The sequence below is a fragment of the Pleurodeles waltl genome, chromosome 8, assembly GCF_031143425.1.
Source record: "Pleurodeles waltl isolate 20211129_DDA chromosome 8, aPleWal1.hap1.20221129, whole genome shotgun sequence".
Lineage (NCBI taxonomy): Eukaryota > Metazoa > Chordata > Amphibia > Caudata > Salamandridae > Pleurodeles > Pleurodeles waltl.
In genome coordinates this window covers 1,308,026,405-1,308,041,025 of record NC_090447.1, presented here as the reverse complement: position 1 = coordinate 1,308,041,025, position 14,621 = coordinate 1,308,026,405, and the positions used below count along the sequence as shown (strand labels likewise).

The window sequence follows — 14,621 nt, the reverse complement described above, 5'->3', positions numbered from 1 at the left end:
TAAGAAATAAACTGATCTTGGGGATCATTTCCGATTGCAAACTAATTATATGTGTAAAAAGTGTCATTAGAAGTACAATGGTGTTGTAACCTAGTTAAAAACCAATAAGCTGTGTTTCCAAAAGCACTCTAAGTATGCCATTCAAGCTTAATGTAAAGTATTGAGAATTAACAAGTACTGATGTTGTTCAACTGTTTTCTTTTTAGGATCTGGCATCCTTCTGTTCGTATTTCATGCAAATTTCTTTGGCAAAGATGTTGTTGCTCGACTATGCGGACCTTGCAGTGTTCAAGCTGTGGTTTTAAATGATAAATTCCAGCTACCTGTGTTTTTGGTAAATTTTCGTATTACTGTATAATGTGATGTATGTGCTTTAATTTGCATTAGTCTGTTTTTCAAGATCGACTTAGCATTTAAGTTAAACCTAAGATTAACTTTCAAATATTTATTTTACAGGCTGTTCCCATGCATTTAACCCCATGTCCTGTAGACATTGTCAAATCATTTTATTACAGTTTCTTGTATAGCATTTTAGATGTAAGTAGTACTGTGGTTCCCTCAGATTCACATCTTTGGATACTGTTTCTCTAAATTGGTTACCCAAACATTTCCTTAGGTTTTAACTGCCCAATTGTTCCTGCATTTGCGCTGTTAAAACTTAGTCTAGGAGGGAGGTAGGGCCCGGTTCCAATTTGACAATGAGTACTGTAAACTCAGCTTCTCAGGCTATACAATGTGATACCCAATGTTAGACCACAGTCGATGAGACAATTTCAAAACCAGCCAGGCAGAGGGCTTAAATTGTCACTCTTTTTTTCTACCCTACAAAAAGTGCTTTGCATAATCTTAGTTTTTACATATCATTAGTGTTTCTTTGAATCATACCAAGGTCACTGTCATTTCAACTTCAACCTTTTATTATTTTATTACGTTTTGATAGTTTCCAATTTCTCAGAATGGTGTGTAGAGGTGGGATTCCTCTTCGTGAGGGCTTCCTTGCACACACAGTGATTCAAAACATTGACATTTATTTTGACATTTTGTGTCTACGGATGTGATCTCTTAAACAGCTGTGTTGGCTGCTACTCTTTTGCTTTGTAAACTCTAGATCAGATGCTCAATTAAAAAACAATGTTCTGAACAACATCTTGGATTACGATTTACTGCTCTCCCTACAGTTATTATGCTTTAACATATTGATAAATCTGGAGAATGGGAGTGGACGTAGTGCAATAAAGTTTTGCAGCGTGACTCTTTTCTGGATTCACATGCTGTTCGTTAGTACGTCATTTAGTGGTTGGGTCCGGAATTCTCTACTCTTTTCAAGTCCTTCTATTTTTGTTGTTGCTGGGCATCGTCAGATCTCCCATTTTGGTGTGTGTTATCCCTTCCCCGGAAGCTCCCACCTTTGATTGCCATCTTCAGATTCTTTTTTTCCACCATTGTGTCTGGATGCTTGGCTGAAGGCTTTCCAACATGAAGAAGAAAGTTTGTGAGAAGTTCGTAGAAGAACACCAAAGAAGAGTTAATGGAGGAGACTCCCAGAGGGTATGAGACAATTACTTTAACTCTTTCAGAGAATGCTCCGGCAGGGGCCTCCCTTCTCAGCCTAATGGAGAAGACTCCATTGTGGTCCTGCCCAAATGGCCATCATAAATTCGCACAGAAGGATAATCCTCCTTGCTTATCGTTTATCGAAGAGAAGACTGCCATGCCTGTGCTGTGTTCAAGTTGAAGACACTGAAGGCGAGGGAGAAGCAAAGACAGGCACATTACACCATGCATGGGCAGAAACCAACTCCAACCCTGACAGGCCTGGGTCTATCGAGCAACGAGGAGGAAAACGTTGCAGAACGAGAAATATCAGACACCGACCTCAGGATTGTGGATGTCGAAGCGCATCAACTATGAAGGACAAGAGACTGGACGTAAGAGAGACATTGACTGTGATTTAAATTGCCAGTGTCAGAAATCGGAACCAAAAGCCTAAAAGGGAGCCTCTGCGTTAAAAAGCTCACGGACTGATGGAAGGCCCAGAGACTAGGAACCACTTGGATCCCTTGAAAGGGACACTCCAGGAGGAAAGTTTCCCAACAAGACTCAAGACATCAAAGAAAGCGAGGTCTCAAGACGAGCATAGAAGCTCGACGGTTGATAAGACATCGAAGGAATCTTCAATGTCGAAGAAGAAATCAACGCCGACCCCTGATCCAGAGGACTACTTGGTGGAGTTCAAGAGGAGGAAGAGGCTCCATAAGGCCGAAATGCATGCATTGCTTCAGAGGAAAAAAGTTTTGCCGAAACACTAAAGACATCAAATTCCTCCAAAAACGTTGACGCGGAAAGACCAGGGTGAGAAGAAATGTGAGAGTATAAAACTTCCTTTAACACCTGAACAACAGAAGGAGGAGGAAGAAGAAATCTTCCAAGAAGAAGAGCAAGAATGTTTGGGCATGTTTCAAGTGATAAAAAAGGATGCAGACAAATTTGGAATACAGCTGGAGGGGGAGTAACCACAATCATGTTTCCTGCTGGAAACCCTCTTGCCATCCAAAGCCAGACACAATTCCTTCCATTGTTACCTAGTGTCCTGGACTAAGGAAGGGGAGGCATTTAAAGAGCCTGCCAATTGTCGAGCAGTAACTCCAAGGACAAAGGAATACTATAATTATTAATCTAAAGACCCAGCTTACAAGGGGGTGGTGCTAGCTGATTTTGTAATTGCCTCTACAGCTCGAAAGAAGACAAACAGTCCTTCAACTTCTTGGCCGTGTTCTGACACAGAGAGCAAAAGGATGAACCTCATGGGAAGGAAATTTGAACGCAGCACAGCCAGTCAATGACACATCAGAAATTCAAATGCCCTTTTAAATAGACATGCCTACCCGCACTGGGAGGAAATGGCAGAACTTATGAAGCACTTACCAGAACAGTACAAGAAGAGAGCAGCATACCTGGCAAAAGAAGGTGGGAATATTGCCAAAACATGCCTTAAATCGGCACTGGATGCAACAGACACAGCAAGCTGCCATGGGGAGCAAAGTCAAGACTGTTTTGCAAATGTCTCGGTCCAAACTGGGTTGACTTGGCAAGCAAAATAACAATAGATTAAACCCTGTACTGAGACTGGGGGTGAGCTAAAAGTTTCAACGCTCCATCCATCATTTTATTTTGGTTTTGCGTTTCTGTATTGCCACATTAAAGCAAGACCCATTGATTTCTCAGTGTTTGTTTGAACATTGGCTAAATGTGCTAGTTACTCCGAGGACCTGACGCATCCTAAGAGAGGCAATATGTGGCTGCATGCCAAAATGCATTAATCACATCCATGGGGTGAGGCCCTCCTGTCAACGATGTGAAAGTACAATTTGACTTCCCAAGGACTTACTATATTCTGTGTAAAAGCACCTGTGCAGCAATGTAAACATATTTTTTGCAATCCCCCCCAACAGTAAACAAATGAATGTTTAGAGCAGAACTATAAAGGGCTGTAGTTATTTAAATTTGATTGACTGAAACGCCTAATATTTTTACAATAATCATTGTAAGTATGGAGAAAGTATTGGCTATGTTATGATCAAATTACTGTTGTTATTGTTACTACTGCTGTGATGGAGTAAGTACATTGATTCTTGTTATCTTTCTTTAACATTACCTCTTTGTAATTTTGACTCTTGTAATGTTTTCCACATTCACTGGCCAGGATGGGAAAGAAGTTGAGCTTGTTAGGTTGAGCATAGCAGTGCGCAAGTGCTGCTTTTCCGATGTGTTGGTATCTATGTGGGCTTTTAACCATGCCCACCTCACGTCCATCGCTTTCACGTGTTCGTTGACTTGCCTTTCAAAAATTATTTGGTGACATTGGTGAATGCTTTACGTTTGTCCCTCGTTGGGGCAGTTTTGTTACTGCGTTGGCCATCGACTCTGTTATTTAGATAATTGCACTTTTGCCAATATGTTTGTCTGTAAGCAGACATCTTTTTCCTTTTGTGGCTTGCCTGCGCGCTCACACTCCTGGCGGCCGTGGCGCTTTCAATTGACTTGCTTATGTCAACTGTTTACTTTTTATTTTCAATTTATGTGGCAAGAAAAGTTGTTAGGAATTTACAACGCTAATAGCTCTAACTCGAGCAAACGTGAGACCCGTTGCATTGCAAATGCTTGTTTTTTATGGTTGTCCTAAAGAATATTGTAATACTTTTCCTGCTGCAGGTTAAAGTGTATCTACTGCCCTTTTTGAAAGATTAATAAAGCTTATCTCAAGTGGTACCTTAGTTTTCTTGTTCACGAGTTTCACACTTACAGGACGCAACCATCTTCTCCGATACTTAATCAAAATTAATTAAAATTCACAGCTGCAATGAGAAATGAACTGAAACACTTGCAACAAGACTTGTTATATGGTTTTCATGCTACAGCCTAGATTAGTTTCATGGTGTTGGCTTCTGTTCATACATGTTTTTACATTAAAATGAGAAATATTTAACCTCAGGTCAACTTCTGTCTTTCAAGCTGGCTGATCAATGGGGAAAATAACCTATAGGGCCTTTGTTTGGTTAGTGATTACTGAGCAGTATCCTGTTTGAGCACAGTTGTTAACCCAAATACTAATGCATGGCAGTTGAATATCTAAGTAACTCCTTTAGGGCACTTGGCTATTTGTCATTGAGGCCGAACATTAGCTCTTGGGTGCTTTGGCTTTGTCAAGAGCTTTCTAAACGTTGTCTAGAGGTTGCAGATGCAAGGTCTTTAAAACCCGGCTCTGGTCTTGGGATAAGCTTTTCTTAGAGTGCCCAAACAAAGCTAGAATAAAAGGTGTTGCTCCATGAATTCTGAAGTTCCTTATAAAAACATCCACCCTAACAACCAAGACCCTAGCAAGCAAAAAGCCACCTGTGATGCCCTGGGAACCTTGGTGTGGTCACCACTTTCCAGTAAGAGACACAGTTCACACATGCCTAGGTCAGTGCAATCTTTCTACAAGTTTAGAATTCAGTTGGTTGTCTGTGTTTGTGTAATGACCAGATGGAGTTAGGGAGCAGTATGGGGCTATGTATCAGAAACTACTGATCATAGTAACGTTTTTACAGTGAAACGTGGGCAACCGGAAAAGTTACTCATCCAACGGTCTTAGTTCTGTATAGTTAGTTTCTGACTGCAGATTGAATTATTAGCATCTTCTGAACCACAAGAGGTCCGGCATATTCTAATGGGCCCAGAATTAGAATGGACTCGTCTAGCGAGCCAAACCAGACTGCATTTATTACAATCTCCTTTTACATCTGCGTGTAGGAGGCTGGCCCTCTATGTAGCGTACAAAGCTAAGCACACTGAGTAGGGGCGTCCAGGCAACCACACGTTGGTTTACAGGGGTAAAAACTAGATCACATAGGGCTCTAATTTTTAAGGTAGTTTGCTCGAGCAGTTAAGCCAATCTTGGAGAAGTGCAAAGCATTTGTTGTATTCACAGCCTCAGTCTTGCAACTCACATACTCAAAGGATTAACTTGAGACCAATTTATAAAAATATTTCAAAGTTTTAAGTAATTTTGAAGACCAAGATCATAAAAATTGGTATAGTACTTTTTTAGGTATGAATTTTGGAAGTTTAATAAAAATTGTATTTTTGTGCATAATTACGCACCATAGGAATCAATGGAGGATAACCTTTAAAAATAGATATAAAATCACACAGTAGGTTTGCCAAGTTCCTGTTATGCAGGTTGGTCGAGTTCGTAGGTGGGCACTCTGTGCCAGCTGGAGAAGTTTGGGCGGCTCCCGGTTACAGCGGTAGAAGTTCTCTGGAGCTTGTGCAGGGCACTGCAAGGGACCACTTGGAAAAGCACTGCATAGGTAAGTTTAAAGGTGAATCCTGGGTGTCTCCTTGGAGTGTCGAGGTATCAAGGACTGGGGGACCCGTAGGGCGCAGTCGGTTCTCCAGTACAGGGCATCTGGGTCCACAGCAAATCAATGAGCCAGGGGCTATGTGCAAGGATGACCTCAGGAGCAGGACATAAGTTGGTTTAAGGGTCGGGTGCAGGACAGCGTGAGCTCTGTCAGGAGATTGGGTTGCTTCTGATGTCCCTTGACTGGGCTTCCTTCTGGTCTTTTTGCAACCTGTGGTGAGCTGTTTTTCTTGGTGTCAGACATGGGCTGACCAATACCCAGGGTATTGGCATGATTTGGCCGCTAGAGGACGCAGTGCCACCAGACTTGGCACATTGGCAGGGTTTGTCCTTGCGGTCAGTGGGGTGCAGTTTGGTCCAGCTGTGGTGCCCGGTTCTGGAGTTAGCAGTTAGTCAATGAAGTGACTTTCACTAGCTTGTTGGTTTCTTGTTGGGTTTAGAATAGCACCTCCACTGTGAAGGGAGTTTTCTGGCAATTTGTGACGCCTAGAGGTCCTCTGGGGTTTTTGTGGAGTTGTCCAGCAGCTCCTCAGTGGCGATTCAGGTTCTGGGTGCAGCAGGCAGGGGTTGGCGCCTTTTCTTTGGTGCAGCAGGTCCACAGTTCTTGTGCTTTAGATCTTCTTGGTGCTGGTCTTCTTCTGTCCGTTGAATCTGATTTCTTGTTCCAGGGATGCCCACTAAATACTGTATTTAGTGGGCGTTTTGGGGGGAACCTGGTAGTGACAAATGGGTCATCTACCTTAGGGTGGCTACTTCCACTAAGTGACCACTTCCTACACCTGATTGGCTATTTTCCTTCCATCCAAGGTGGAGGAAATGAAATGGAGGAGTCCACCTCGCGGGCAACACCTTAGGGGTGATGCATGACAACTAGGGCCTCTCCTCCTGTCCTTAGTTTGAATTTCTTGCCGCTGCTCCTGCCAAAAGTGGAGGTTTGCAACGGGGTCAGCCATCTGCTGCTAGCAGCAGGCCTGGGGGTCGAGTTTCAAAGTTGGTAGCCCTTTGAAGCTTCCCACCAGAGCAGTGCACATTCCTGAGGGAGAGGTGTTAGCACCCGACCCAGGAATCACTTTGTTCTGCAACCCAGAGAGAGGTATCTCTCACCTCATGGTTGTAGATTGGTTGTCTGGTGGTGGCAGGCTGGAAAGAACCAGTCAGCAACCATGCCAGGGTAGTTCGCTTTTGCAGGGGGCACCTCTAAGGTGAACCCTGGGTACATTTAGTAATAAATCTAATACTGGTACCAGTTTGGATTGATCATTCTGAGTTGTTCGACACCAAACACCCCAGGGTTCAGAGTGGCCATTATGTAGCTGTGAAACTCGTATTGACCACCGTCCAGCACATGTATTAAAATGGCTTCTTTGTTCACTCACTATGTCCCAAGTTTGGCAAGGGCACAGTGGAGGCGTATTGCTCATGCAGCTATGCCCTCACATACAGTATAGTGCACCCTGTCTTAGGGCTGGAAGGCCTGTCAAAGGGGTGTCTTACCCATAGTGTATGTAGTGTATGGTGGACAGGGCACACAGACAGTGTGTCATGTCGAGTTTGTGTTTTAGGTTTGCCTCCGAGTACTCAGCCTACAGTGGTAGGACTGGGTGCATCTGGATGCACGGCCCTAGAGTGTGGCACAATCAATGCTGCTGCCCGAAGGGGCCTACCCTTTGTACCCCATGCTCTGAGTACCTAAGTACCTTTTGCTTGGGACTTATAATGGCAGCTAAAGGTATCTCCAGTTGTGCCAATGTGTCACAACAGTTTAGGGAAAGAGCTCTGGCCCAGGCGACCTGGTTGGCAGGAACCACGGGCACTAACAATTTCTAGGCTACATCATACACCATTCAAAGGGTTGGGCTAACCATGTCAAAAAGAGGCCTTTTCTCACACTGTGGACATAGAGGGAGAATGCTAAGGCAAACCAGTGTGCAGTGGGATGAGTCGAGCCAGTACTCTCCCATCGTGTTGTCAGAAGTTTATGGAGTAGTTGATTGACTCAGATGACTCTCTTCTTGCTTCTTCGTTTGTTCCTGAGCTGATAGCTTGAGACAACCTTGTGGCTCATTGATAGACTCTGTCAAGTTTTCCTTGCTTAGCTCCTAATAGCTGGGGCTTGTGAAGATCTTCCTGTGAATCAGGTCAGCTCCGTCTGGCAGCCACAAGAAGGTAGGCTCTTCTTTCCAAAGGTCACAGCAGAAAGAGGATTACGCAAGCTTCCCAATGTTGGATCATACTGGAAGTACACGGGCAACCATACAGTTGTTCCACTCAATAATGTCTTCTGCTCCTTCACTGGTGTGCAGTCCTCCTTGATGCACAGGAAACAAATAGCTAACCAAGTACTGGCTGTTGAGTCCAGTATGCATACCCCTCTTGTAGAATGTTGGCTCTGTATGTACTATTTCAAAGTGAGAAATAGCATGCACAGAGTCCAAGGGTTCCCCTTAGAGGTAAGATAGTGGCAAAAAGAGATAATTCTAATGCTCTATTTTGTGGTAGTGTGGTCGAGCAGTAGGCTTATCAGAGGGTAGTGTTAAGCATTTGTTGTACACACACAAGCAATAAATGAGGAACACACACTCAGACAATTCCAGGCCAATAGGTTTTTGTATAGAAAAATATATTTTCTTAGTTTATTTTAAGAACCACAGGTCCAAGATTTACAAACAATACTTTAAATGAAAGGTATTTCACTCCGGTATCCAAGGAACTTTGAATCATCACAATAGCATGTACAGTTTTGGCAAAAATGGCAATAAGCTATTTTAAAATTGGACATTGTGCAAAAATCAACAGTCCCTGGGGTAGGTAAGTATTTGTTAGGTTCACAGGTAAGTAAAGCACTTACAGGGTTAAAAGTTGGGTCCAAGGTAGCCCACTGTTGGGGGTTCAAGGCAACCACAAAGTTACCACACCAGCAGCTCAGGGCCGGTCAGGTGCAGGGGTCAAAGTGGTGCCCAAAACACATAGGCTTCAATGGAAATAGGGGTGCCCCGGTTCCAGTCTGCCAGCAGGTAAGTACACAGCTGTCAGGGCACCCATGAATATGTAATTCCAAGTGAGTAATGTATCAATATGTAATGTATAATGGCATTAATACCATGGAGAGTTTCAAGCTCAATTTATTCTTCAACAGAAAAGTTCATCATAGTAACCACAGAATTGTCCTTTGACATCCATGTTCATGTAGTAAACACAGTCTTGAAGTCAGTATCCATGTAGCACATACAGCCACAGCCAACACGTGTTTCGTCCTATGAGAACAGTACTCTCACGGACTTCATCAGGGTTGAAAATAAGTGAGAACAGTCACTACTTCATAACATGTGTACAGAACCGTCAAGAGCAGACCATAAAATATATCTTATCGTGACAATTTGTGAGATTCTAAAACGAAAACATGTAATTTGTGACTTCTTGTGATCATTCATCTGGTGGGAACTAACATATAGTCCCATCACCATAATAAAATTATTAAAATTCTCACAAAATATGATAACATTGCCTGTAAAGCTAAAGCACAAAATGGGAATATATATGTGAATAATCCAGGAGATGTCTAAATGGTGGGATGGAGCAACCTTAAAACAATATGTAAAACTTCACAGGATACCTAGAGGTCTAAGATCACATATTTTTCCTACCTTTGATGATCTTGATCCAGACCTTTTGGACAATTGGGAACAAGAAATAGTATCAAGCTCTTTTAGACTAATGAATATTCTGATAGAAAACTCGGAGAGGAAAATCACTAAATTACAAACAGAAATTGCTGAATTAGAAACAGATATTAACAAAATGAACATGGAGGAACCAACGGCTAAGAACTATAAAATTCTTAATGAAATTATGGAACTGCATCAAAATGAGATTACACAAAGGAAGGCACGCAAACTTAGGCGAGATGAGCTGGATTACAAAAATGGTAGGATCTTTACATTCTCCCACAAATATGATCATTTATCCAAAAGAAGTGCGTCCCCATTAAGTTCTGATTTAGGCTCCTCATCCTCACTAAATAGTGCTTCTACTAGCAACAGTGATTTAAGTGCTATTTCCAACACTTCCAGACAGGACAGGTCAGCACAACCCTCTTTTTTAGCAGAGGTCCAAAGGATAAGGCAGGGACAATGGGAACTAGGCCGACGCAAGATAGACCCAGGAAAATCAGGCGGGGTGGCAGAGGAGGAACACGCAAATACAAGACAAGGAATGCAGACAAGATCATGGAACAGGGGGAAATAGCCAATTCTGATATTGGTTCTATCAATGTAATCAACCTCTCCAACTTGGAGCTTACTTCTCATGACCTTACACTTCTTGGCAAGGGACTAGGGTTCTGTCCAGGAGAGTTTGGAGACTTTCAAAATACGAAAATTGATTTTTTCAAATTTATTAGACGTCTAAAACTGAAAAAATATTTTGCGAATTATTCTGATAACAGGGACAACATCATCTCCCTGGATGGTCTCAATGAAGACCAACAGTTGTCCATTAAGGATGTTCAAGACACGGCCACTCTATTGTCTATAGCGGACTGCGAACAGGATCCTACCACTATAACTCGAATTTTATCGGATCTAGATATCCCATCAGACTCACTGTCTAGTGGTTTAAAAAGCAAATCAATGTGGACACCAACCCTGAATAGGGATAACTGTATAGAAACCTTTTTCAGAATGGTCTGGCGTGATTTTAATAAACTAGAATCAAAGAATGACAGTCGCCATTATATTTGGCATCAGAATCTCACCCAAAAGGAAATGACTAACTTGAGACTGTTACGTACCAATGGGAAGATTACCATAAGAGAGGCAGACAAAGGGGGTAATATTGTAGTAATGAACACCTCAGATTATGATCAGGAGATTTATAGGCAACTAGGGGATGTGACCTGTTATGAAAAGATGATATCAGACCCTATCCCCGCACTTACGAATAAAATCAATAAATTTCTACATGACTGTTGTACTCAATCACTTTTAAAAGAAGATGAGTATATGTATCTTCGTATTCACAGACCCAGGAACCCTTGTATATATATACTACCTAAAGTACATAAGAGTCTCACTTCCCCTCCTGGCAGGCCTATTGTTTCAGGCATCGATGGTCCAACTGAGAGACTTTCGGAATATGTTGACATTTTTTTACAGCCTTGTTTAGGAAACTTACCTTCCTATATTAAGGATACGAAACATATTCTCAGCATACTCATGGATATAACATGGGAACCAGGGATGATTTTAGTTACACTAGATGTCACCTCCCTTTATACCAGCATTAACCATGAACAAGGAAAGGAGGCACTACGTCTCTTCCTCTACAAAAGACCGGCGAACCTATATGGCCATACCCAAATGCTAATTCAAATGGTGGATCTGATCTTAAACAATAATGTATTTTTATTTAAAAATGATTGGTATCGCCAAAAGCAAGGTGTCGCTATGGGATCCAAATTCTCACCGGCCTATGCGAATCTCTTTATGGGAATGTTTGAGCAAAATATGATCTGGAGTAAAGAGGGTAGTAAATGGATCTCTGATCTACTCTATTGGGGCAGATATATCGATGATTGTTTGATGATCTGGACCGGCGACTCACAAGAACTTGACAACTTCATTAACTATTTAAATAATAATGAGTATAACATTCACTTTACTTCTGAACGAAGTGTGACTAACATTGCCTTTCTTGACGTGGAACTTCTGATTTGCAACAACAAAATAGAAAGTCGTCTTTATAGAAAGAGTACTTCCTGAAACTCTATCCTACACGCAAAGAGCGCACACCCAGTTCATCAAATTAATGCGATACCTTATGGTGAGATGGTTAGGGTGAGGCGCAATTGTAGTCTTGAGGAAGATTTTGGTCTATGTATACAAGATATGAGCATGAGATTCAAAGCACGGGGATACTCCACCAAGGTGATAGACAAAGCTCGGAATAGGGCTTTACGTCTGTCCAGATCAGACACACTGGGTCAAAAATTGAGAACTAAGGATAATGGTATCCGCTGTACTGTGAATTTCACAAAAACGGCTACTTTATTACGTAAATGTATGAACAGACATTGGTCTATTCTAATAGCAGATCCTACTCTGAAAAAAGTGATCCCGGCTACCCCACTGTTCACGTATAGAAGAGGTAGAACTCTTAAAAATTTGCTATGTTCTAATTTTCGCTGTAAACCAACTCAGACTAACTGGCTTACCAGCCGTGGAAAGGGTTTCTTTAAGTGTGGACATTGTGGAATGTGTAGATGGGCCAAGTCAGGCATCTCCACATTCACCAGCTGTACTGGGACGCCATACAATATTAACCACAATATTACATGCGATAGTAATTTTGTCATCTACATGATCATGTGCAATTGTGGCCTATACTATGTAGGCAGTACTATCAGACCACTCAGAGTTAGGGCGAGTGAACATTTCAGAGCTTTGAGACAAGGTGACGAGAGATACCCTATAGTAAACCATATGCGACACTGTCCAAAACAAAAAAACATTGTTGGTTTTGAATTCTTTGGATTTGATCAGGTAAATAGGGACCCCAGAGGTGGCAATAGGGAACTAGCCCTCAGGAGAAAAGAATGTTATTGGATTTTGAAACTCAGAGCGGTGGAGGAGGGTCTCAATACCAACTTTGAAATGGAATACTATTTGGGAACATAAGAATGATCACGGTTATTTATGCATCATCTTTACAATCTACTCTCCTCTCATTCTGACTTACTAAGTTCATTAAGCATATGTTAGTCATGAAACCTACTGCAAGTGTAGTCTTTTGATTATATTGTGTCTCATCTATACACAAGTCACTGGGTCAAATGCTATGTGAATTGATTATACTGACTGGTGCCCAACTCAGAGGGGCATATACTCTGTACTTGCGGCATGCATAAATACTCATTTGGAGAGATCAGATACATATATTGTGTTAGAACAGGAATACATAGTAATGCAATGGTAGATCATTATTAACTGTATCAGGTTTGCTTGTTTGTAATCCAAACCATGGTGTAATTTATATGTTTTAGGTATACTTGACAGTTTGTTGTCTATACATAATATGAATGGGGCATGACACGTTCACGTGTACTTTTCCCCTTTCTCCTTTCACACCAAACACTCACGTATAGACCTCTGGGTTTTTCGTATTAATCTATTCAGTTGGGCTGTGCGAGGGATACTACTACTTCACCTACATATATCTTGTTAGATGCGGTAATAAACAATTATGGTTACAACCAGATATCTTGGGGGAAGGAGTTCTCCCCATAGGCCATTATCTTGACACGGATGGTGGCGGTATGCAACTTAAGGAATTCCTTACAGTTATTGCTGTATTACATGACTTAGGCTAATAAGAATTTGGGAGGATACTTATTTACTCGTTATGTATTTGTTGTATATACCGATTATTAACATACATCAAGCTCGGGGTATATGCAGTTCCAAAATGGCGCCCATTACGGGAGATAGTCCTTCTTTTCCTCTCGTGTCCTGTTGAAGGCTGGTCCTTCTCTCCTTTTCTAAGATGGCGCCCATACTTATGGGTTAGTCCATTTTCTATTACTTCACTACCAACGCGCGGAGGCTTTAAATTTCAATCCTCCTCCGTTAGTTCGACGTTCGAGATTTATTACCGATACAGAGGACGCCGCGGGGGGATTTCGACCGCGGTCGTTGCCTTTCTTGATGATGGATACTTACGTACACGATAGGTGAGATACTGAATTTGGTCATTGGGGACCTGGTGACTCGATGTCTCAGTATTACTTTTGGGGATATTTCCTAATCATGTTAATTTATATTTAGCATGCCTAAATTGCAGCATATAATAATTTTTCTTTCCGATTTCTTTCTTCACTCTGCATACTTAGGAAACGGTTCTTGAATACTGCATTTACATCCTAATGTTGGATATTATATACATGTTACTCAGGTCAGTCTGGGACCTTTTGGTCACATTTGCTTGTACCCTCATTTGGGGACGTTTTTCTATTTAGACATGCAGGAGATTTAGTTGATTATATAGTGGATCTATGATTATTTTCCACAGACTCTGGACGGTTCTCAATGATACTGGTTATACACGTAGATATAATTTGAGTTAAGGTATGTTTCGAATTATGGGTTTTTCACTGTCTATTATGAAGGGCTCTGGTGGTGCTTCTGTTATCTTACACTGGGTAAGCTATTATTACATTGCACACTTTGGTGTGGACTGGGTGTCTGGGGTGATTTTTCTTTGGACTTTGGAAATATGCACACTCATATTGTGATAAACTTTGTACACATGGATTATTCACATATATATTCCCATTTTGTGCTTTAGCTTTACAGGCAATGTTATCATATTTTGTGAGAATTTTAATAATTTTATTATGGTGATGGGACTATATGTTAGTTCCCACCAGATGAATGATCACAAGAAGTCACAAATTACATGTTTTCGTTTTAGAATCTCACAAATTGTCACGATAAGATATATTTTATGGTCTGCTCTTGACGGTTCTGTACACATGTTATGAAGTAGTGACTGTTCTCACTTATTTTCAGCCCTGATGAAGTCCGTGAGAGTACTGTTCTCATAGGACGAAACACGTGTTGGCTGTGGCTGTATGTGCTACATGGATACTGACTTCAAGACTGTGTTTACTACATGAACATGGATGTCAAAGGACAATTCTGTGGTTAATATGATGAACTTT

At 41.6% G+C, this 14,621-nt stretch overlaps 1 protein-coding gene across 1 annotated transcript in view; it reads left to right on the top strand.

Annotated features, from left to right (window-relative positions):
* MPHOSPH8 (M-phase phosphoprotein 8) overlaps positions 1-14,621 on the top strand; it is a 286,382-nt gene that overhangs the window by 212,079 nt on the left and 59,682 nt on the right. Inside the window, exon 12 of the mRNA XM_069202290.1 lies at positions 207-334. Coding sequence (XP_069058391.1) covers positions 207-334 — 128 coding nt within the window. The remainder of the gene's footprint in view (positions 1-206; positions 335-14,621) is intronic.